This window comes from Apis cerana, linkage group LG1 (genome assembly GCF_029169275.1).
Source record: "Apis cerana isolate GH-2021 linkage group LG1, AcerK_1.0, whole genome shotgun sequence".
Taxonomy (NCBI): Eukaryota; Metazoa; Arthropoda; class Insecta; order Hymenoptera; family Apidae; genus Apis; species Apis cerana.
Window position 1 is genome coordinate 24,276,390 of NC_083852.1, and position 26,105 is coordinate 24,302,494.

At 39.4% G+C, this 26,105-nt stretch overlaps 1 protein-coding gene across 3 annotated transcripts in view; it reads right to left on the bottom strand.

Annotated features, from left to right (window-relative positions):
• LOC108002079 (sodium/hydrogen exchanger 9B2) overlaps positions 1-26,105 on the bottom strand; it is a 113,214-nt gene that overhangs the window by 44,379 nt on the left and 42,730 nt on the right. For all 3 annotated transcript variants that reach the window (XM_062086996.1, XM_062086994.1, XM_062086995.1), the window contains one exon: positions 4,813-5,077. In XM_062086996.1, coding sequence (XP_061942980.1) covers positions 4,813-5,077 — 265 coding nt within the window. The remainder of the gene's footprint in view (positions 1-4,812; positions 5,078-26,105) is intronic.

A 26,105-nucleotide genomic window follows, 5' to 3' on the forward strand; every position in this document is an offset into this window, starting at 1 on the left:
CGGCTTGATGGATGAAAAGGGGGAGGGGGTGGAAGATGACGGGAAGAGGGATTAAACGAGAGAAGAGGGTGGATTCTTTTGGAAAAGCGATCCGAAGCCACGATGGCTGGTACGGGAGTTCGCCTGCCTTCTCCTCGATCGAAATCGCGGTTCCATCGACAAACGTTTTCGACTGGTCAGCGATTCGCTTTGTTTCGCTTCCTTCCTTTCTTCATTGTCTTTTTCTCTTTCTTTCTTTCTTCTCGCATCGGAGAATCGCTAAAATTCCGCTTACTTATAATTTTGTGTCGCGTTCTCCACTCTGTCGCTTCAGCAGAAGAATTTTGTATAAAGGATCGAGTCGACAATTTGCGAAATTGTTGTTGTTTAATGCAAAATTAATCAATGGAAATTTTGTTAAATTATGGAATTGTGGAGTGGAAAAGGGTGCCGTTTACGATTTACGGATGCGTCTCTTATTTCTTATTTGGAATTATTTCGGAGCGCCGATTCTATAAGATGTGAAAAGTAATAAAATATTCGAAGGACGAGGTTTAAATTTCTTCTGTTTGAGTAATAAATTAAAAATGCTCTAAAAAGAAGCGAATAACGATTAACGAGGTTTCTTATACCCTGTCTCTCCACAATTGTAACAAAAAGCCTGTTCCGAACCTAGAGAGAAAGTTTCTGCGGAAACACGGCTATTTAGAAATACGACGAGCGAATTGAGAGGCAAAGAGTGAAGGAAGGAGGAAAGTTCGACGATTTCCGTATCGAGCTACCACTTTCCCTTGAAAACGTTTCATCTTGATTCGTCGTAGGAAACAACGGTACGTAAAGAGGGCTCCTCTTTGATCTTTGGCGGGGTAATGCGAATTACGCGGCACATTCTTGACAAAGCGTTCAATTTCTTCTCTTCCACCGCAACCCCGTGAAATAAACAAAAAACCTCCCCCTCCCTCCGTCTAGATCTTTCAGCTCATGAATATCACATTCCCAGGAATGGCCTTTGCACTCTTCAAACAGCTTCCACTCCATTTTCTAAACTGAATTATTTAAGCCCACCCACTGCTTCCTCTATCCTCTCTTCCTCTTTTGCCCACCAACCTTCCACTCCGCCCGTTCTCGCTACTATTTTCCGACATTATCATTTTAAATAGGATTGCGTCTTCGAGGATACACACTTGCACTGCAGCTCGGTTGTCCGTCGAGACTAGAAGTGGCCTCAGAGTGCGGTTTTGTCCGTTAACTTTGACCGTTAATTACTTAATCTAATTGTTTCGAAAATCGTTTTGGCAAATTGGGGAAATTGTACGGTAAACGGTGTACAGATTCGAATATCGATGGGTATTTTTTGTTAGATTAATCCTCGATGTATGCGATCATCAAACCTTAATTATTTTTATTAAGAAATTTTCTAAAGTTTAGAAATCGATGATCTTTCGGAAGGAAGATTTTTGAGTTTCTCCAATTATTATTATTATTATTTCAAATGTTATTATTCGAAACGTATAAATTTATCGATCGACTTATTTTTCAAGAAAAGTAGGACACTCTGAAATGCGTTTTCTTCGACAATTACTTTGTTATTTCTCGATCCAACGACTCGTGTAAATCTTGTGCTAATTAATTAATAGCTTAACGAAGGCCGTATGCTCGAAAATTACACGGTTTTCTGCAAATTATTGAGATACATCAAACTAATTACGGGATAATAAAAATTAATCTGCTTGGAAATGCTTTGTGGAAAAAGGAATATCGTTAATTTCAATTCGTCGATAATAATTCTTTCATTTTCTTGTTAAATGGAACCAGTTTCGTTCACTTCCTCGCATTCACCCTGCTAAACAATTAATTAACGCTCGATATACACACCACGTGACGTTATTTTTCTCGCGTAGAAAGAAGAAAAGGATTATTATCGTTGTGAAACTTTAACGCCCCCTTTTTTTAAATATTTTCACTTTTCCACGCGAATTTATTGTACTTACTTTCATTACGTTAATTGCTCCTTGTTCTCGCCCATATATATATATATATATTAAAAGTATTCTCAATATCCGCGCGACAACAATCCAATTTATTTCCTCCACATTTCAATCGTACGCTAAAAGCTATTAAAAATAGCAGAATCACTCTTAAAAATATAAGACGAAAATTGCACAACTTTCCAACTTACTCATCGCGATAAAAATACGATCTTAACATTATACCCCTTATTTCTGATACGTTATCTCTTTATATTCAACGCAAATAAATTCGATTTTATAATATTCTCTCCGATTACAATCATCGACTCGATTATCCCGCACGATGAACCGTTATCGTTCGTCGAAATTTCGTCGAATCGGAGTTGGAACGCGGGGTAAGTAGTCGGTGGATCGTTATGGTCAGACGCCTGCGGTATTCAATTAGCCATTCATTGAAATTCTCTCGCGTCCCGAGATTTGATGAATACGTCGATTTGTCAATAAGAACTGTTACTGACAGCCCATTCCAAGAAGGCAAGGATAAAGGTCCCGCGAATAAAGGCCTCGCCACCCCTGTCTGAATATCGATTACCTCCGCCCCGGTCATCGACGAACCATATTTTCGACAGCCTTTATAATATAAAACGGGTTCGAGTCTCAAAGGTGTGTTTCAGAGATTGTCTTTAGCGATTATCCGACCGTGTTCCCTTTCATGATTTTATATTCGAACGACGAAGGGGTGAACGAACGAACGGGGAAAAAGAACCAAGTTCGATAATAGGGGATAAGTTGTTACACTCTTGGTGAGTTGTTGTTGACGCGTTGAGGATTAACAAAAAAAAGATAAGGTAAAGATACAAAAATTGGATCCATTCAAAATTCGCTGTGAATTGCAAAAAAAAAAAGTTAAGAAAGAGAAACTGGGAATCGTTTCGTGGATTTATTTATAGGATAAATATAAAATATAAGAGTAATATAGGGAATACGGGCGAGAAATTTTTGTTTGCATTTGTATCTCTGCAACGAAGATGCAGAAAGTATAAAGGAATTTACAAATGGTGAGTTCCTTCTGTAAACTGTAATTTTTAACGATCAATATCCGTAGCTAATAGTATAAACTTGGAATGACCGGTTAAATTCACCATCCCGTGATACTCTGATCTAATTACGAAACGTTGTTCAACCTGTAATCCCGTCTAATGCGAGGTAAACAGAAATCCTTTGAATTCGAGACCGAGTTCTGTTGAAAAAAAGATAAAATTGCATTCTCTTCTCCAACTAATTGAAAATAAAATATTCTCCAGTACCCACCGAGTTCATCCCTTTGCCCCCTCCTTTCTCCAAGTTCCAGATTCGAAGAAAAAAAAAAAAAAGAAAATAAATTCTAGATCGATCTCGAGAAAAAAACCACCCAGTTTGATCCAAGCTTAAACGTTGATTCAAAGTTAAACTTGTCGAAACTTGGCGATCCTTTTTAATCAGTTGCGCACCGCTCTTCTCCAATTCCACCCCTCTGTCCTCCTCCCCTTCCCCTCTCAAGCGACCATGTCCGCCGAGATCTCATGTCCCCGAAACGCAGAGATCCGTGAGTTACCGCGGTTACAGAATGCTGTTTAATCCATGTCCATGCTCAATGGTGTTCTTCGTCGAATTTATCGTCACCGGTTTTCCGATCCCCAGAGGCGGAAAACGCCTCGATCCTTGGAAACGTTTCAAAAACGTTTCAAACGATTCTCCCGGTTTAACCAATTAAAAACCGTGTAAAGCCGAGAGGAGCACGAAACCAACTACTTTAGAATTTGCACGTTACATGAAAAAAAAAAAAAAAGAATTCTGAGAAAGATTATCCAAAAAAGGAAATCTTTATTTTGTCGAAACTTTCTTAGGAAGAAAAATACGTTGCACTCGATAATAATACAATACGTAGAAAGAGATGTATTGTAAAAGAATAAGGGGTAAATAATTAGTTGAAAAATGAATAAATGAAAATCCTCTCCGTACTCATTTTTTCTCCGTAATTTTATTCGTGCAACTCCGGGCTTACGAAATTTCGTCCCTTTCGCAATTGGGCGAGGAAGGAAAAGGAAACGGAAAAGGGAAAAAGCAACTCGTTCTAAACGTGTTTCGAAAGAAAGTTGGTCGTCCATGGGTGGGAAAAGGAGCTCGCGACAAGCTCAGAAGGAGGGTGGAAAGAAGGGAGTCTTGTTTCCCTCTACGAATTTTTCCCGCATGTAATGCAACGAGCCACACAGATGCAACTTTCGCGCGAACGTAAAATTTTCAGATTCGAACGAGTCGATTAAAGTGGCTAGATGAGAAAACGATTTCGATTTGAATTATTTTTAAGAAGGATAGAGTAGAGTTGGAGTAGAATTCGAAGTTTAGAGATATGCATTTTATCGAGTGAATTGGAATTCTTCTTGGTGAATCTTTGCTTGAACCGAGCTATTTTTAGAGAAAGATTCGAGTAGAAAGACGAGTTTTTGATTGATTTGGAAATGTCGGAAATTAGAATTAATTTAGAAACTGACAGTAATTGATATTTATCGGACAATTTTTATGAGTTTGGCTTTTTCTTTCTTACTTAGATAAAGTTTATTTTAAGGTATGTTGTACCTGCTTCGTGAAATAATTTGTAGAGAAAGATTCCTCGTTACAAATTTAGCATCCTATCGAAAGGTAAGGATATTTTTGTAAATTCGAAAGTGTCGAAGAGTTAAACGAGATCGACTCGTTTTTCCAACAGACTCAATCTCGAAAATTTCTTTCCTAAGCGTTTATATTGATCCTACATCGACCTATAATATTGCGTTTGAATATTGAATTTGATTGGACAGATATAGGCGACGTACGGTTTTCTTACCTTGGCAACGCCGTAGCCCTTGGAACGTAACCTGAAGAGGCAAGGCACCACAACCGCCGGCGAAACGGCGGCTATCACACTTCCGAGGAAAAAACCCCATATCCAGGGCAAATCAAGAAGATACTTGGTGAGTATGGCTATGACAAACGCCTCGATCAGCCACGGTATTAGGCCGAGTTTCGGGACCGTGATCTTCAATCTTTTCAAGGCGTTCGGATCCAGATCCAAACCGGCTCTCGTGAGGATAATGACTAGAGCGATTTTCCTGTAAAACATCAATATTTTTTGTCACTATACTATATTATATTACATGTGAAATGTAACATCAATATTTCGCGTTTGAAAAATTCATCGAGTAATCGTGAAGAGATCAGAGATTGGTTCTTATTGGTAAATTGATAAAAAAAATTGTTTCGAAGAATCCGTGCATCGAATCAAATCGTTTCTGCTCGTTAATTGATATTTGATGCGAAACAGAGAGAGAGAGATTAGAGACATTGAGCCCTCGTGGGGCTACAATCGCGAAAGATTAATTGAAATCGATGTTGCTAATTAAAATTATTACACAATATGTCGAACGATTGAAAACATGCATATTGATTAAACGTTGATTAAATTTGATTGCAAAGTAATTTAATATAAAACGCTACTGTAAAATGAAACCATTCTACGATTAACTTCGCCTAATTTCGCGTATCTTCTATTTTCTTTAACTAAACCACTATTATTATATTCACCGTGGCAATGAGATTACAATTAAATTAAAATCGAATCAAACCGTCCGCGCAACAATTTACAATCTCTTATGACTTTTGTATCAAATAATACTTCAACTTCCGCTTTCCTCACATTCGAAACACCCTTTGAAAAAGGAACCCCACCGAATTATCTCTCGATACATTGTTACTAGAGAGACTTCCGCCATCCACACGGTGTAAATTCGATGCGTTTCCTCGAGATTGTCGATGCCTTCCCTTCGAAGAGACCATCTTTCCCTCCCCTTCTGTTGGAAAACTCGTAATAGGATAAGTTTGGAACCGGCCTGGCAAAGTTTCGGGTCGATGCCGTCTTTAACCATCGATTTCGAGCTTTCATCGTTCCCACGGATTTTCTGCAAATCGAGCAACCTCGGATGGGAGACTCGTTCGTTCCGACCGAAAGGGAACGATTTGTCCATCTCGAATGGAAACTCGAGGGGGAGGAGGGTTTATTTTACGTTTGCAACTAGGCAACGCAAGATTCTCGATAGCCGGTTTTTTGGAAAATAAGTTATCGATCGTTATTTGTAAACTGTTCCGTTTTCAAGCGAGTCTCCCCCCTTTGCTAATGGGATTTGTTTCTGGGGAGGAGAAATATCGTAGAGGGATATTTTTATTAATGCGAAAAAAGTTTTATGAAAAAATGTGACGAGGAAAGTAAATTCCTCGAATAAATTCTTACAACATTTAATCAAGAGGAAGAGTAATTGATATTTGCTTCAGAGGATTACTCGAGACGATGAAAATTGTATCATTTTTCATTAATATCTGGCTCAAAGTTGATGCTGTCAAAGGATTCGTTCGGAATTTAGATTTAGTTTCGTTTTAAGCTTGTTCTGCGCGTAGAAAAAATACGTATTGAAAACAATTTGCTTGGAAATTCGAATAGGACCACTCTACTTCCAAATGATACAAAATGTTAATTGTACGATGATTATGATGAAATAATATCTTTCGGATGAGACATCTTCGCTTCTCAGTTTCTTTTTCTTTGAGGACGAGGAGGAAAAAATCTAATGCATAAATTAAAAACTTGGACGTTGTAGAAAGCTTAATCAATTCATCGCCTGTTTTGCAATTCAAAATCTCTATCTAACACGATTCTTTCTTTATTATGTTTTCGTCCAATGTTTCGTATCGCAAATATACGTTACGATACGTTAAAAACACGAAATGAAATTAAATGATTTCATTAAAAAGAAGAATTAGTGAGTTCTCATTCATCCTTGAAAGAAAACTCCACGGTAAAAATTGCACCGAAATATTAAAATTTTCAATCGAGGGGAATCGCTTGTGTTTTAAATAAACAACGATCGAGTCGAAATCTCTTCCCTTTCTGTTTCTGAGCACTAGTTGAAAAATACGTCTATTGGCCAAACTCAATAAAGGAGAGGTGTACTTTTAACGTTTAATTCGAGTTTTCGCCTGGAAGAAAGCGCTAATGACTCCCCCAATATTTTCCAATCCTCGTCCGGAGAAAAAGTTTTCGTCTTGACGTTCGATCGGATCCAATTGAAATTCAACGAGGTTCTTGCGCCCTTTTTTCTCTCTCTCTCTCCTCCTTACAAGCCAGCGGGAATTTTTGGACGGAAATTTGGATCCATTCCCGACTCCCCTGATCGAAGAATAATATTCGTTTTCAACGAACGAAGGTTTAAAAGGAACGAAGAAAAGGACAGATTTTAAAAACGTTTTTCTCAATCGCGCGTTAAATGAAAACACTCTCCCCGCGATTATTTGTATTATTTCCATTATTTTTCCCAATTTTCGATGCGAAATTTTCTTCGACGTTTTAACGTTTCAATGATAAAAGGAATAAAAATAGAAATAGAAACTGTTTGTTCGACACACCCGCGGATGTTGAACGGTTGACGAATCGAATAGGTTGTTGCACTCGTGGAATAATAGTTTTAGCTTTGCTTGCGTAACGTTACTTGTTTGTGGGTACAAAAAAAAAAATATGCGCGTCACTTCACAAAGTCTTTCCAGTTATAAATAAATTCTTTAAATATATTTCCACCTCGTTCGAGCGTGTTCCTTCTTGTTTTAAGAAGGAATTTTCTCCCGTTAACGACCAAGGTAAACATTTTGGATAACACTTGGGATAAAAAAGAAATTGTTCGTACGATTTTTCACAGATTTCATATTTTCGTATTCACACACGCGCGTTATTATTGAATTTCTCATCGATTCACTTTTCGATAATCGTATATTCGGTTCCATTTCCATTTACAATATTCATCAAAAATTATTGATCGGTTAACACGTATTCCTTATCACGGTGATTTTCTTACGGTATAAAAATCATTTTAATTTTGAAAAAAACAATCTTGACTCCTTGTCAACCGTTGAATAACATGTGCTCGCAGGCGGAAAAATATTTACTCTTTTCAGCCATGAAAAAAAAAAAATATATATTTATTACTGTTTAACAGAGTGCAAGTCATTCGCGATCGTAACTAGCGATCAAAGATGATGCAACCATTGTCTTGTGATTCCTTTTATCGTTCCATCGATAAATAAATATCGATTATCTTACGTTCTTAAATATTCTCTGAAGTCGTTTCCATCGTTTTCGTCGATTCGCTCCACGATTTCGTTCGATAGATATGATACGCCCGATTGTTTCGATCGGGCAGATTGAAAGGAATGATCGAGTAGCCGATCACATGATGCAACGATAGATAAGATTTATCCGTTAGATTTAACCGATATTAGCCAAGTAATTATCTCCGATAAGCTGAATCAAATTTAATCCAAACAACGCGTTAGAGACGAGAAAATAACGATTTTCTATATTTCGCGTATTTATAAATAAGGAAAAGTCTTTGAAGATTAATAATAAATCCCTGTGAAATCCGTCCGAACTCGAAGAATTCGTTTCGATTTTTCTTGGATGACGCGAAATTGGTTTATCTTAAACTCTTCGTTACGAAGAGGAGAAAGAGAGAGATGAGAGAAAAATTTACACGTAGATTTATTCGTATTGTTCACGTCAAAATGTTGAAATATTAAATTAATTTAATGGAATTTAATGGAATATAGGCGAATCTTTCGCGATTCGGAAAGAAATATTCATACGTGATTTCATACGTGTTATTAACGTCGAGATAACGCCATGTTAAATTAATAAAACATACAATGTAATGTAAATCAATTACGAGCTGGATCAATATTTCATTTCGCCACGAGAAATAGAAAATATCCATTATCATCGGTTAGAGATGAAATTTTATAATTGATACGCTTTCTTTCTTTTTCTTTTTTTTTTTTAATCTTCAACGAAAAAAGAAAAATTCGTACGCTCGTTAGATGACGATCGAGCATTTCTCGGAAGAAAATACGATTTTTCCACGGGATATCAGTAATTCGTTTCATCGGAAGGTTAAAGTTTATCCGCAAACAAAGTTACTATAATTCGGAAAACGAAATCCGGAGCGGAAATTTATGGGTAGGGAGGAGAGAAACATGGTTGAAAATGAAATGGCACGGATCTGAGCGGAAATGAGCAAGGAACAGAAATGGATTACAAGAATTCGCGACCTATTCGTCCTCTTTATTCGAATAAACTTTCAAATTTTCTCCAAACTTTCCGCTTTTATTTTTCCGCGTATCGCAAAACGGTTTTCAACCCTTTCCACGATACCTCGATAATTAATTCCGAGAGGAAGAAAAGAAATTTTTTTTGAAAAATTTAAAATTCTAATTTAAAACTTGAAATACCTTTACACACCCACCCTTTTCTTAGTTCGCTTTTCAAAACGCACAAGGAAAAAAGGAGAAAAAAGATCGCGGACATTTTATCGAAACGAAAAGAAAGGGGATAAAAAGGAGAAGCATGTTTCGCTTTTTTTATTTCGAGCGTAATAAATCACATCCGCAAAGTTTCGATATAACAAGCAGTAGTAGTCGTTTTAACGTGCATTCAAAATATATTTCACACTTTTTTATCTTCCGCCTCTTTCATCATCCTCCGTCATACCATCATAAACAATTAACGAATCAACTTCCCGAGTTATTTATATTTCCCGGAAATACGAATGATTTCATAATTCGTGTACAGGATTGGCGAACACCTCGATGAAAAATCTCCGCGGATATAAATCACCGATATAAACACCCCATTAAAATCATCATTAAATCAAACTCGATTCAACAACGGACAATAAATATTTCGAGAATCTATCGTATCGTTGCGTATAACCAACGAGAGAGAGAGATTCGTAATTTCCTCTCTAACGAACTCTCCTTGCTCTCGTGTATGTGTATCTATGGATCTTTATCGCGTCGTTAAAAATCCAGGGGAAAAAAAGGGAGAGAAAGAAAGAAAAAAGGGAAGGAGAATACGCAAGCACGATGCAACGACATAAACATGCTAGGCTGATTTATCCCACCAATCGACCCATCCCTCGGGATGGACGAGCCACGGACGGTGTAAATGCAGAACGCGTATCGGCGATGCACGGTCGAAAATAAGTTATTTAAAAACCGCCCCGCTGGAAAATGTCCGTTCCAATCTTCAGCCACGCGATTATTTAAATATTTCAAGTTTCCCCTCTCTCCCCAGCAGAAGGTTCTCAAGGGTCGGGGCCTCGGACACGAGAGAGCGAACAAGAAATATTAGCAGAATTTACAATTCCATTCCTCTTCTTGTCCTAGGATGCGAGGGAATGCCGCAGCGCGAGACATTTTCATTTATTTTTATCGGTCTTCGATTCTGTTGCGAAAAAGAAGACAATTTCCTTCCGATCTTTCCTTCCATCTTCGCCACGAAAAAGAAATTCAAACGTTCTCTCAAATCGTCGCTGATATAACATCGATCGATAATTAATGCACGTATAAATCAGGTATAAAGATTTAGATCCGCGAGTATTTAGCACGAATACTTCTTCTCTTTTGACCCGGTCACGGTATGTTTAACCCTTACTTACGAGGGTTAACACAAGCCCGAAGAAGCCAGTTCAATGGTAGCTTAATGAAAATCCCTCCCTCCTTCTCCCTCTCGCCTCGCCAAAGATACAAAAGCAAAGCGGAAGAGGGAAAGAGTTGGCCGTCTCCGGGGAGAAGGAGGAGGAGGACAGCGCGCGGAGAAAATTATTATCATTCGGCGAGGATTCGTTGGTTGGCCAGTCGGTTGTTCCTCGAAACGTGTCGCGGGAGGAGAACGGTTGACCTACATATGCACACGCTGTTCGAGCCGGTGAAATGTGCTCTAATTCGAATTAATGGTTCGCCGTAATGCGCACGGAAAACAACCGACGAAACTTCGCACGCCGATCGATCGTTCGACCTTCGATCGAGCCCGACCCAACGCATAACAGGAAAATCTCCCCTTTTCCCTCTTTTCTTTTTTTTCCATTGCTCGTCGAATACGTTATAGTCGAATAATTCGAGTGATTCTCGGTGGACACGGTCGAAAAATTTCGCCAATCTAACGTTTCTTCCTCTTATTCTTCTTCTTTTTTCAACTTCGCAATGAAACGCGGAACACGCGGTAAGAGGCGAGGGAGAGGTTCATTTCGAGGAGGTGTATTTTTTTTTTGACGAATGAATCGGTGTGGAAGAGGGGGGTATTTGGGTCAGAGAGATAGATGCGCGAATGAATCGCGCTGGGTGGAACAACTCCATTTATTCGAACCTGTTGGGGAACAAGCGATTCGTGTAACAGGAGCTGGGCCGATTTCTTCTTATTTCCGATCTGTTATCTCGAATCGTGAAAGTCGCAAGTTCGAAGAAAGCGTGAAAGTGGATTTAATTTTGATCAGCTCGGGATATTAATGAAGCCGGATATTAAACGGATATTTAAGGAAAAGTTTGAACGGAACGAATTTTTCTTTCGAGTTTAATGCGCCAGGAATTGAGACGTGTTAATAATAAACATCGCGCGAAGATACGAAGATAAATGATTGTGGAAGAGGAGCGAGTTGATGGAGTCGACGATAGGGAGAACGAGAGAACGGTTAGAGTTTAGGGGAAAGTTTTAGAGGAAGCTGTTGAATATTTGGTATATTATATTATAAAATATATAAAAGCAACAACTGTGATTCAAATAGTTATTTCGGCCGAATTAACGAGTTTCTCCCCTCTATATTCAAAATTTAGAAATTAATTAAGAATTATTCTTCCAATGAAAGTTCAAAAATAATTCTTATTAGCAAAGAAACACGTATATCAAATCATTTCCAAAATTAAATGCATACATACATCCGGTCAACGTGCCCCCTCCAAACAATTTATTTTCCGAAAAAACTGGAAACTTTGAAAAACTGTCCTATCATATCAAAGGATAAATCAAGCTCACCGATTAAAACGACCGTGTCGATCCGAATCATGGACCGACACCTCTCCCTCCCCAGCGTTTCCGAAAACACTGTTCGGTTAATCCGAGCGAGTAATCGATGGTCGAATAATGGAAGAGTTTGGCCACGATCAACTGCGAAATTGGTGAATAAGGCGGCAGGCGTTATCGATCGAAACGATGGGGTCGCGCACTACTCCTTGTGCATCCCTATGAACCGGCCTCAACGCGTCTAACCTAGAAACACGAGAACCGCTGGCGTGCCACCGCGTTTCTCCATGATTTCGATCCGCGCATCCACGCGCTGTGGATTATTCTCCGATCGCGTTACTCGACCGACACGCGGTGGACAGATTTACGGAATAAAAGTCCTCGACTCGGTTATTCGAAATGGCAATGTTGGCGCGAATAAACGTGCGAATTCTAATATCGTATTTTTTTGGGGGAATAATCTTGTTTAATTGGAAATGAAAAAAAAAAAACGTGGAGTTCCAAATGTAAAATAATTTCTCCTTACCGACGCTTTTACCTTCGAAAAAGATATTGGAAAAGTCGAATGGCTGTTATTATTATGGACTCACTTGAATCCCTTTATTGAATCTTTATAAATTCTTATTTCTATCATCTTCCGCATAATCTTTGCTTACATGCTTAGTTAGACAGTTTAATGGTTTCTCTTTAGAGCGTGAAGTACGTGAAATGCTAGCTTCGAAGGATTTAGGATAATAAATATAAAAAGTAGATCAAGGAAAAATTCAGATTATGGAGTCGAGTTAGTTGAAAGTTTATTGAACGCGAGACACGATCATTCTTCCTCCTCGGGTGGAATAACTTTAAAATTCAAATTCCCCACTCGTCGTACATTCCATCGACAACAAGAGCGAAACTAAACTTTCCTCTTCCCCCTTTCAAATTACGCTCCACGAGCGGATCTTACGATAAACGAAATTTTCAATCCACGAGTTCCTTTTCACGATCCTCTCAGCCCCTCTTCGCCTTCCAGGCGACAAGCGGCACCGATACCCACTGATTTACGATCCCTTTGGAATCGGCTATCGTGCAAGAGGTACCCGTTTTAACGAGCGTTTTCGATGCGTCGATAGGTCTCCCAGGATCAAAGGAATCTCGCCTAAGGACGTGTTCTAGGATTTCGCGTAATTCTTCTTCTTCCAACTCGCTCTCGTTTCCTTTCCCTTGCGAGCGAAATTCTTCCGCCTCTTGGAAATTCGAGGAAATTTAGAAGGGAAATTAAAGGATATTTCAAAAATATCAATCAGAAATATTCTCGATAGTGGGAACAAAAGAATCTGACGTTTCTTTTGAACTCTTCATCGAGATTAGATGCTGAAAGTAAAATTGAAAAATAGGAGCCAAGCTAATTGGAGCTTTAAACTTATTTGACGTCTGATATTTTTTTATACGGCGAACAAAAGAAAGTTTCGTGCAAGCAACTTGCGAACAACCACGCAAAAATACACAGAAAGTTCATCTCCTCTTTCGCACGAACGCAAATATTAATCCTTTGCGCTCGAGAGGAGAGTTCTCGAGTCACGGTGGTTCGAGCAACGTATCAAAATTCATTTGGAGAAAATTCATTTTCAAGTTTAATATAAAAAAAATAATTAATTTCTGCGTATATAAATCACACGTTAGAAACGTCTTCTAACACGTTAAAGCTTTCTAAAAATCTAAATCTTTTTCGAACCGATGTGCTAGAATTCGTTGAATCCCCAATTAACGATAATTATCATGATAATAAAACATTTCACATTGGAAAATTATTTCGAGCGGCCTACAGCTCTTGGAAAAAGTCGAAGGGAGCGCAAAGGGTCAAAGAGAGCAGGCTTGTCAAATGGGTCGAGCGTGCATTCGTGGCCATTTTTCACGTGGCGAGGATCCTACTCGAAACTCGACCACCACTCGAGAACCCCATTCTTCTCGTCGCGCCTTCCGGTTTTGCATTTAAATGCCAGCACAAGATGCACGCGATCTTCTCGATGCGAGAATGTTTCATCGCGTGTGTGTGTGCGACAGGGAAGGATCGAGGGAGATCCGAAGCCTGGAAGAAAGGGGAGTTTCTCTAACAACGATAAAAATTTCGAATAAAATAAACGTTAAGGGAGATTGATACTTTTGTGACGTGATCTTTCCATCTTCTCCGCTCCGAGCGAAAATATTTTTCGCTATCTGTCATCTTCGATGTATTTATATGATGAAAATATGTTTCGATTTTACGGACATTTCTTCTTTCTTCTTCTTTTAAATTCGAGTGAAGAACTGTTTAGCGAAGAAGAGTGGCATATATTTTTGATACGGAAGGGAAGGAATGGAACGCGAATGTGTTTAATCTAAAAATCAAACAAAATTGATCGTATAATCGATACGAATTTCAAAGCTTCTCTGCAAAAGATTTTAAACGAGTTAATAAAATAAACAGTGTACGACATTGTACGTGTTGTAGAACTTGCGCATCGAAAGACAGGTTCGTGATAAACTTTCCACCAAGGGTAAAAATAACGAAACGAGAAAGCCGAAGAGTTAATGCGGTTCGCAAACGTTTCTTATACATACATATTCCTTTTCTTTTCTTTTTTTCGAGTGAGTGAAAAACCTGGAAAGCAATTAAAACTAATTATTTCTAAGAATGAAAAAGAAGAAAAGGAAAAAAATACGAGAAGAAAATTGAGCGAAACGATCATAAACATTGAAAGTTTTTGCGAGAGCAGAGATGAAAAAGATGCTCGGCACGACAGCCACTCAAAGACGCGCCGTGTGACACCGCAAACGTCGCGTGCCCGTGGAAATTTTCAACAGGATTTTTCCATCTCCAACGCGTTGAATATCGCGATCGTTTCAAAGAACGTTTGCGAAGCAGAGATCAAGGCTGATACACGTCTTGTTCCTTGTTTAATGCGACGTGGATGCGTATCCACGTTGGAAATGGTTTTCCCGTCTCGGAGATATTTCTAAAATTCTGAATGTCGATTCTCTTCCTTCTCTCCTGCGTCAATTATTTCTGCAAAATTATTCCAACCAATTCAAATACGTTTCTTCCAGAAAGAATCTTTGTCTTATCGTTTTCTCGCGCGAAAAATCTTCACTCTAATCCACACGTTTATTCCATTGTTCCGCTACTGATCCAGAATCGACTGTTCGATCTACGCCTATAAAAAAAAGGAAGAAAGGAAAAGAAGAAGAAGAAGAGAAAGATCGAGGAGAATCGCGAATTGTGACGGTTGAACGTCCTCGACGAATCGGCGAGATTTTCGATACAGGGAAGAGTAAAACGGGGCGATAACTCTAACCGCCGTCAACTATCCGTGACTCTGTGACTGCGCGTAAACATCCATGCGACACAACAGAAGAAAAAAGCTTCGCAAACAACAACAACGATTCGGGATAGCGAGCAAGCTCGCTCTCTCTTTCTCTTCATGAATCAACAACGGAAACTTGGTACACACCGATGTTTTATTCGACCGTTTCAATTTGTTTTTCCACCACCACCACCCATCTTTTCGCGCCGAGGCCGCTCTTCGACAGTGTCGCAACATGTGTTTTTTTTAAACCCTTTTTATTAATATCCCTCGTGGGGCTATTTTAAAACCATCCACTCCCACTTCGTCCAACGAGTGAAATTCTCTTTTCCTTTCTTTCTTTTTCTCGTGTTTCGAAATCGTTAATTTTCCAGATCTCTTTTGAATTTGAATATTACCACCATTTAGAATCAAAAACGCATCCAAATCCAAAAATCTGTATTCCAAAATTAGAATACCACGATTCTATTCTCAGATCAAATTATTCGACTTGACTGCGACCAAACCACACACAAACACACACACATGTATATACAAAGTTACAAAGAAAATCGAAATTCAACGAATCGAACGAAACTAGAAGGAATAGGAAAGCGAATTGAAATTCTATCACAAAGATTAATTGCAAAAAAAAAAAGATATCTTTCCAAAAAACCGAAATTCGGGGGTTTTGGGAATTTTATCGGTTAAGCCGTGACAATTTCGGTCATTGGCCATTTGCGTGGAGCAAAGAGTGACAGGTCGATCGAATTCTCTTGGGAGAGGTGCGTGCAAGGTTTCGGTTTCCGAGAAGGTGGAGGGAATGTTAATTCAACGGCGGATTATTTGAAACTATAATCGACGATACGTGGCTGCTTTCAGCTTAGAGGTGTAGTAAATTAATTGTCTGCGGGAAAAGGTAAGCGAGCTTCCACCGTTTCGAGTATTCGGCGGTGTTTAGTTCGTTAATTAATACGTCGGGTGGTAACTAGTTTCGAGTGGATAATTGGGCTGTTAATCGAGACTTACTTTTCTGGATGTGGCTCGAACGAACTTATTTCAGGGATCGATCCTCACCGCTCGAAAATTAATAGGTATTGTACGAGTGCATGCGATTGTATCATAAAGTTTCAAAGTTGAATCTGAAAATATAAATATATGTATATATATATATATATGGAGGAAAATGTTTGATAAAATTGAATCATAATTGGATTGTTTTCTTTATCGAGAATTATTTTTAGAATCGTGAATGTGAATTTATTTTAGGAAAATTATCAATATATTGAAAATTAGTGTTAAATTAAATATACTGTGAGTATATAGTTTAATGTTACGAAATTTAATGCGGATTGAAAAAGATTTAGGAAAAATTTACGACAAAACAAAAATGATAAGTCGACAAATATTTATCATCCTTCGTTGCGATAAATTCATTCGTTGTTCCATTCTGATTATAAATTTTAAAAACCGTGATCGTTATTGCATTACTTATAATTTAATACCGAAAACTTTATTATTAAAACATTATTTTCACCTCGAAAAATTACATAGGTAAAAAACCTATGTAGCAAATACAGCGAAACAAGAAAAAAAGGAAAAAAGAATGGAAAATAATAGGTGCTGTATATCGTATCCCTTTCTTTTTATCAATATCCTTTACACTTACGGGTATAAAAGTTTGATCCGTCGCCGTTTCATTGGTTTCGAGAGCTTTGACGGACTCTCCAGCTTAGCCTTTTAACGAAATCGCATGGAAACGGGAATAACAATATGATATCGGCCCCGTTTCATTCGACTTCATTTCTCTAATTGCTTCGATAGAGATCGTTCCCCATCCACGATCCTTTTCTTCGCGCGTTTTCGTGTCGTCGATTATTATTATTATTATTATTATTCAACGACGATCATCCCTCCGTTTATTGGGTCACTCCTTCCTCTCTCCTCTCCTTCTTTTTCCTCCATCCTCTTTATTTTTCTTCTTCGACCGTATTACTCAATACTTAAATACTTAAACTACTTAAACCCTTTTTTCCACTATGCTAATTGATAGAAATTACGATCGATTTATTATATATATATATATATGTGTGTGTGTATAGTTGAATTCGATATCGAGTGTTCCATTAATTTTAAAATCCGATTTTATATCGGCCGTATTTAATTATTCACTCCGCTCCACCCATTCCGATCCCGAAGAAATTAAATCTGTTATTCAATCCATCGGGTATCGCGTTATTTTGGTAAAATTCTGCTCGAAAAAAAGACGGGTTTCGTTTGTCGTTCGAACCACGCGATATTAACGAACAACGATGCAACAAAAAATGGAAAATTGCGCGATATTTCGATGTCCACGAAAGTTTCCTCTTCGTTTCAACGATGAATCAATCTGAGATTTGACTTTTTACTACTCGCTTCTACTTCTCTCTCCTCCGATATTGCAACGGTTATCGTAATAATCTCTTCTATTCCGAGATTGAGAATAATTATTACTCCCATTTAACGTTCCTTACTTTTTCTTTTTACTTATCTCCTCCGTTCGAGTGAGATTTACTTAAACAAACGATTTTCCAATTTTATCATATGGAGGATCATCGAAAAATAAATACAATCTTTTCACCTGTCCATTTATCCAAGCGAACTAGGTCTTTGGAAGATATCGTCTAGCGAAGCAACTGGAAAGTTGTTAATTAAGGGGAATTTGCAGAGGATGAATAACGAGGTGTTATGTAATATAACCAAGTATAATAAAGGTTGCGAGTTTCACAGGGTAATTTTTTCGCATAAAGATGAAAAGAATCGGATCGATGAGAGATCCCTTCCGCGTATAATAAAGGGTGACAAATATTTCTTTTTTCCCCCCCTTATTCGATTCGATAAATAAAAATATAAAAGACGAGAGAGTCTTTCACTTGTAAAATAATTCACCAAATACACCTAAATTTAGATAATGATTACATTCAAATTAAAAGGAAGAAAGATTATGCTAGATTAAACGGTGTTTAAACCAATCCCTCGACTTGCATCCCTTATTCACCCCTAACAATCCAACTTAATTAACGTCCACCATTTAATTCCATCACGTCCAACTACTTACATTACACGTCGCGAGTTAAATCCATCGTCATCAATTAACGCGCCTAACCCCCCTCGTGATCCCTTAAACTCCCCTACTTTGTAATTCGCCCCCTTTCGTTACAAACGTGTTACGCCCAAAAGCTTTTGGTAAAAAAAGAAGAGAAGAGAAGAGAAGAGACTCTCGAGCGCTAAGGGTGTGTGTATATACACGTTGAGCCACGCACGGATTCAGTTTTAAAATGGATTGGATATTCAAATACACCAATCCTCACTTTTCTCGACCCTTTTCATCGAGACAATAAAAAAAATATTCCAAGATTCGGTGTTATAGAAAAAAATTTGAATTTAGAAGGTTTGGACAAGCTTTGGACTCGGTTCAGGCGGGAACGGAATGGATCGTACGATTCTTTTACGCGTAAAATTTTTGAAAAACGAATATTTGAAATTTCGCGAGAACAACGTTGCGAACGATAGAGAATAAAAAAATATACAATTACGACGATTACAAAGTTGCAAAACACGCTTCGTTCGCACGGATTTGAAAATTTTTGAATTCTGTGCGAATAAATATCCAAATTTCCCCGAAAGAAAGGACATTATATTAATCAATAATAAACCGGTGGAAACGATCGAGCATTTTGTTTCGTTTCGGTTCGCCGTATATTTCGCGCATTATCCCCGATAAATTGCACGGATTTAAAAACAAATCGGCAAATGTATGGACAACATTGAGCGATCGGAAAATTGCTATCCTACAAAATATGTTGTTAACCTGGGAATATTTGGCCCGGTCATTCAATGTTCTATCGTCGATAAGGGGTTATTTACTTGGCCGAATACGATCGATGGAACAATATTATCATTTCGCTCCTCCCGCGATAATATCGATCAAATTTCCATACGAATAAAAACACATCACCTTCTTGTTTGTTTAAATTTCGTGTCATTGATTCCCTTCTCTCGATAAATTGAATTTCCATGGATGGATTCGACCGAGGAAACGATATCGTCGTTTCGTCCATTTGATAATAACAATTTTCGAAACACCGTTTTCGAAAAAGAAAAAACTCGAGGAGAAGAAGATCGCGGTAAAATTCGTCGTTCCTTCTCGAAATCGATGGTGCTCCTCTCGAAACCGGCCACCCTCCGAGTGTACACATTTGTTCCACCGGTATCCCCATTGCTCAAACAAACGTTTCTCGAAATCTTCTTGCTCGAAGCTCTTCTTGTACGAAACTCTTTTATCGTTTCAATGTCGCCCATTTGTAAAACGGAGCATTCCCTCCATACACTTTACTCGACGGATCGATCACTTCGCTCAAGTCCCGTTCAAGAAAATTTCGGATTAAAATCGTTTTCGAGCAGCGAAGTCTTTCAAAAAGATATGTACGCAACGACTTGATAAATAATTATCAATCAAGTTTGGGAAATGCGATCTGCGCGTTCTTCGTCTCTTCGGTGATTAAATTAAATAAAGAATTGATTTTTTTTGAACGAAAACAAGGACTATTCCGAACGAATAGAGCAATTGTCCAACGAAATTAACGATAGTCTCTCTTTCTCTTTCGAGTGGTTCTTTTCGCAGACGCGGAAAGCGGAAGAGCATCTTAAATGAGGCAAAAGTGAGCCACGTCTCTGCGAAGTGGAGATTTTTAAGGGAAGTACGTATTCGTTGCTTTGAAGATCGAGTAATTCACCCGTGAATACCTGGCTGCACGTACGCGTGCAAAAGGTGAGCCCTTTTAAGGGCGAGCAACCATGGAGAACTTTGCCGAGGCAAAGATTTCACTTCGGGGTGAAAGCGGGGAAGAAAGAAAGTTTTTTAACGAGAGTTTCCGAGAAGTTCGAGAGTTGATCAAGAAAATTTATAGCACGCGTTCGAACCGAGAACTCGATCTAATTGATCCAACTTGGAGTCCAACTTTTATTGCCATCCATCTCTTCCCTCTCTCTTCTCGTTTCGATGCACGCTCGCAGAAATAAATATAAAGATGTTGACCCTTTCGGTTCTTCTCTTGTGCATCAACGACGCATTCCACCGACTTTGAAAGAGATTCCTCAAAGATCCAAGGATCCTGACTTTTCTTCAAGAACAACGGCCTTCGAGCCCCTTCGAACTCTCCTCCGCGTCACGAGATACTTTTCTCGAAACGAAAACGACGGAAGAATGACCAAAATTACCAAAATTTTACCGAAGCAAGCGCTCCTTTTTGGTCTCCAAAACAATACTACTCTCGATCAGGTCCACGAGCAGAAGGCTTAGAGAGCTAATCGGTCCTCGACACCGAGCCAGCTAAACGTCAATCAGCATCGATGAGCGGACAAGCGGCCGTGTCAGCGGCTCGTCGATCGGGTTGGAGCTCGTCCAAGAGGAGGAGAAGGAAGGAGTCTCCTTGGACAAGGACCACCATTGTTCAATCCGCATGAATCGGGCTGGAAGAAGAAGAGGTGAAGAGAAAAGTAGGCCGCCACCTCCAAGATCGTTCCCAACCTCTTCTTCCTCCCTCTTTTAACCGCAATGGCGACCCTTAAACCGGATGTTTACGCCGGATAGACGGCCAAACACGATCGACACCGATTCGATGCGATTCGACCGTCGATGTTGATGGACCGACGTGGATGCCTGTACGCTCTGTGTCCCGTGTAAACATCCATAGATGGATCCGCCGGATCGCTCGAACGCTTATTGACTCGAACGTTCAACTTTTCACCGATACTCTGGGTATATACAGTGTACGTGTGCGCGTGTGGAGACTCGACGTGGGAATGTGGACGCTTCGTGTCGCGAGCTAATCAGCTGGATTGTCTTGTCGATTCTCTTCACCACGGACGCGGGGCTTGAAATCGGGGGAGGGTGATGGACGGGTTTTGCGTTTGGAAATTTCGATTCTATCGCGATGAGGTATTGGTAACAGGTTTTAGACGGATTTTGCTAGATTATAGGATTACGAAAATTGAGGGAAAAGGAGATGTCCAAAGTTTTCCGGTTCCCAAAGATCGACGATCCTTTTTTCCAAGTAAATTATGTACGCTGTTTTTCTTTCAACCAGAAGTTTTTTTTCTAGCAAAGGCGCCTCTTCGAGAAAGATTATCTCGCATATACGTATAAATCTTCTGCTCGGTTTCTCTAAAAGGCTGTCCACGTAGGAACGCTCTTCTTCTTCTTCTTCTTCCTCGAAAAAGGAGCGACGAAGTGAAATTCTCCGCGGGGACTTGCGAAAATCATTACAAACACGTAGCAGTACCAGCCTCCCTGTATCTGACAGCAATTAGCGCCCAGTGTGCGAATCGATAAACGCTCGCTTCTCGATGATTGGCTTGCTGGAACCACGTTTTAGAAGAACGCACGCGTAAATTTTCCAACACAATCCGTACCTTCAACGTTTCTTTTTTAACACGATCGTTCACGTTTAACGGATTCCTTTTTTTGTTAAAAATACAAGAAGATTCTACGATAATATCGCAATTATTTACAGAAAAGTATACTTTGATTTTTAAATATATTTTTAACATATATATTTCGATTAATTTCGAAATCGATAGCGAGATTTTTAAATTCGTTAAACATCCAAGAGATCTCGCTTATAATTCTAATTCTAGAAGAGAATTATTCCGTAGAAAACTGTGTGTCGTTTTCGTTTACTATAATAAAAAAAAAAAAATAGGATGAAGAGAGACTATAAGATCGCACGGCTCTACGACACCGTGTAAATGTTTCAATAACACGTGGCTGGTTAGGGTACAGGGGAATAAAATCGCGAAAAGCCAGATCGGAAGCCGTAGGTCGACGGCTCCCACGTCTTCCTCGTCCGCTTGCAGGTCTTGTCGTCGCAGACCTACCTCGTCCCTGTAAAAAGAGAATGGAACGGAACGGATGGGCGTGCTCCTCGAGGAATTTTATAGACTGCTCCCGGATGTCGCATTCTATCCCCTCTGTTACCCACCTCTCTGACAAGTCACGCAAGATTCACGGTGAAACCGCATCGAGACATTGCACTCTCAAGCGACAATTAATAAAATAAAATTTGTCGAGCTCGATGGATCATAACATTTATCCCAAGAGACTTGGCCCTCCTCCTCTACGAATATTCGATATTCAATTCTCTTCTAAAATTCCATTCCTCGTTCTACGTGTATACCTTGTTAACTCGGTGAAAGAAAAAGAAATCTTTTATTTTTATTTACTTATCCCCCGATTTAATCTTTCTTTTCCTTCTCTTCATCTACATTCAATTCGAATTTCGTACAATTTTATTCTTCGTTCAGTTTCCCCGGACTCGTGGACCGAAAGGGAAGTTATCACGGGGCTGTGAATACAATTTACTAACAAAATTCTTTGTCCATCTTCTTCGACTTATCTTCCCTCGAATTTCGTACAATTTTATTCTCTGTCTCGAAAGAGAAATTATCCACTCCTCCTTTTCTCCTCGCTCATCCAACCGTGCTCAACCAAATTTAATCCTCTTAATTTAGATATTACATTACGATTTTCAAAATTTATTATCTCCCATTGAGAAAAAAATCTCTCCACTCGACATTATCTGCCTAAAAGACATGCCGGTGTATTCGAACCGTCCCCGGGTGCGAAAAGACGTATAGCTCGGGGGAGAGGAGGAGGAGAGGCATTGTATCATCCCAAAGCAATCTGAGAACGATATTTTAAATTCACGTCGTATCCTTCTGGGATGTTCTATAAGGAAATTCCCGTGGGTCCCGACAGTTTTCCAGGAGGAAGGAAGGGAAGGATGCGCGCGGTACGGCTTCTTCCCTCCTCTCGAGCCGAGCTACGTCTCCCTGGCAAAAATAGGGACGACTTCCGCAGGAAGAATCCGCCCGAGAACAGGAATTAATATCACACTGAACAGCGAGAGATACACCTTGTTACGGTCAAGATCGAATAAAAGGGGTTTTCGAATCGGATTATGGGTGTAAAAATTGGATTGGAAGAATATCGTTTTTCGAATCGGGCGGTTCGTGCTTCTTCTTTTTTCCTTTTTTTTCCATTTCAGATATTCGTTTTGGAAAACGTTTAATATTGATCCGAAATCGTGCAGCGTATCGAAGAAAGAAAATTAATGGAATTTTCAGGGAAAACAGAATATGAGAGATTGGCACATGACGATGAAATCGGCCGATTTCCGATTAGATATCGCATTGTTCGAAATTTTATTTACTCGAAGCTTTATATAATTTTTTGAATCTTTGTGTAAACATATCTGTAAGACTATATTTATGCGAGTGGGTATATCTGGTTATTTTAAAAAATTAATAGAACTTTTAGGAAGAATAATGAAAAATTCTCGTGATGCGAGTGATGAAATTGGTCGATTTCTAATTGGATGCTGGATCGTTCGAAATTAATTTATAAAACTAAGCCTTAAACGACATTATTCTTCGAATTATCTTTGTATAAATATCGTACGAATTTATGTATGTTTACTTCGTAATGACCCACATCGCATAATTTGTTCCCATTTCCTTTATTAAACATAACATTCTTCCTTACTATATGTTCCTTATTTTAATCAAATCACGACCTATTCTCGTTCGTATCGCGGTTTCGAAAACCTACGTATATATTTGACAAAATATTACAAATTAAATTGGAACGAGTTCTCCATTTTAAAAGAGGAATATTTCCCTCCTTCGCCCGGCGGATTGGCGCGTTTTAAACGAGCGCGCTCGTAAATTTTGATATTCGCGGAAATTAAGAGGAGGAGAAAAGTTTTGGAAAAACCGGTGGTAAACGGAAGCCCCATTGTTGTCAACGCGTGGCCACGTTTTACGAAGAAGAGAATGGCGGTATCCTCTGTGGGAATTCCCTCATAACTTGTGCAAACGGGACACGACGCCGTATCGTTCACCGAGATTGCACCTCATGAAAACGCTTCGACTGTCCGCCATTCTTTACGGCTTGGATTAATGCGTTCAACCTGCCGCGTGTTATTAATTTTTCCCGCCATTTGTATCCGTTTGATATCTTCCCATTCGGCCCCCTTTTTGACGGATTTTTTCTTCTTCTTTCTTTTTTTCTGGTTTTTGGTTTTGATCCACGAAAGTTCTTTTTTTCTTTCTTTCTTCTCGAAGCGTTGCTGTTCGAACGAGCAGCTTATTTTTCTCGCTGCTCGAGGTAAAAGTAGACGATAATGTGGCGGGGAAACTTGTGTGTGTGTGGACAAATAATAAATAGTGTCGGTAAATATAGGTGTTATAATAAAGCAAACGTTAAACGGTCACTTTAAACGTGGAGATATAGGTTAATCGGTATCGCGATTGTTTGTCGTAAAACGTAACGATAAGACCGTGTTTTTATTTTTATCCCCCTCTCTTATGTATTAATCACGGGTTTAAGAGGGGGGAAAAGAAGAGAGAAGAGAGGAGTTATTAACTCGACCATTGGGAGAAGATGTCGAAAGTGCGAGACGCGAATTACAATCTTGGAACGATTTATCGAATCTTAAGGAGAATGGTAGGAGACGAGGGTGAAAGAAAAAGAGGGGGGTGGGGGTGGAAAAGGTGATTAAACGACTGCCACGTCCCCGCGCAATTTCAAATCCCTTTAATTTATTATTAAACGAAACGGATGGAACGGCATTATTATTAAAAGGAAGGGAGGGATAGTTTTCTATGCAAATGCGGGAGGATTCTCCGATCCAACGGTAAGAACGGGCAGGTCTCTCCTGTATAACCGTTAACCGGTAAGAAGTGGAATGCGTCGCGAATCTGGAATATCGCGTTACGGATATATATTTCGGAATATATTTCTTTGGGGAAAACGTTGAATTTCCTACTTCTGTCTATTCCATTCCGCGTCGCGAGAATATTGCAATACGACTCCTCGCGTGTCAAAAACATTCACTATGCCGATCGATATCGATAACGTTTTATCCAATGATTATTTCTACCAATTTTCCCATTCCATTTTCTACTTTCCGACAATTTGTTAATTTACCAGTCCTCGAGTCCTCGTTTCGATTTCAAATTATCTCTCGAGAATTTTAATTCGTTTCCGCTCTTTTTCATTCCCTTCCAGATCTATCTTCTTTATAAATATTTTTACATCGATCTCTTCTACCATCCTAGCGTATCCTCATTAATCCCAAGACTCTATTTTTCCATGCCTCGATTAATTCGTCTTACAATGATTCACCTCTCGCGTTAACCCAAACTTTTCGCGAATCTCTTCCATCCACACGACGCACCGTTCCAATATTCCCTTAACTCGATTATCCTCCCTATTCTCTTCGCCAATAACTTGCATCGTACGAAAACACGGCCTATTTTTCCATCCGCCAATTAATTCGTCTTAGTTGCCGTTTCGATCGCGTTCACGAATATTTCCCTCAACTCGATCGATTATCCACACGCTCGAGTCCTCGTCAACAGCCCTCCATTCTCTATATCTCCACGCTCGAATCGCGATTTTTCACTCCCGCGATATCCCTCGATAACACCGAGGGACCCGAGTTTCAATTTTTCCCCCTCGCCGTTCCGTATAGGGGCCACGCCCACTCGATATTATAAGCCCTCCGGGTTTCTTGTTGCGTTTCGAAACACGGTCGTAAGTTTGGGTATCGACGCGAGTATCATCGAGGGGGAGGGGATCTCTCGGATATAGGTTAGTCGCGATACGTGTGGTGGAAGCGCGTAATGCAACTCGTTTCCACACTCGTTCAACTTCCGGCGCGATACACCAATGGCACCAAGTGAAATAGCACGCGTCAAAGATATAAATTTCCACAGTTTTTCGACGGCTAATATTTCACGGAATCGCGGATCCCAGCCCTGTTGTCGAGCCACCTTCTTCCTTTCGCTAACGAACGCAGAGAGGGAAAACGCGGAGAAATGAGAAAGAAAGAAGGAGGA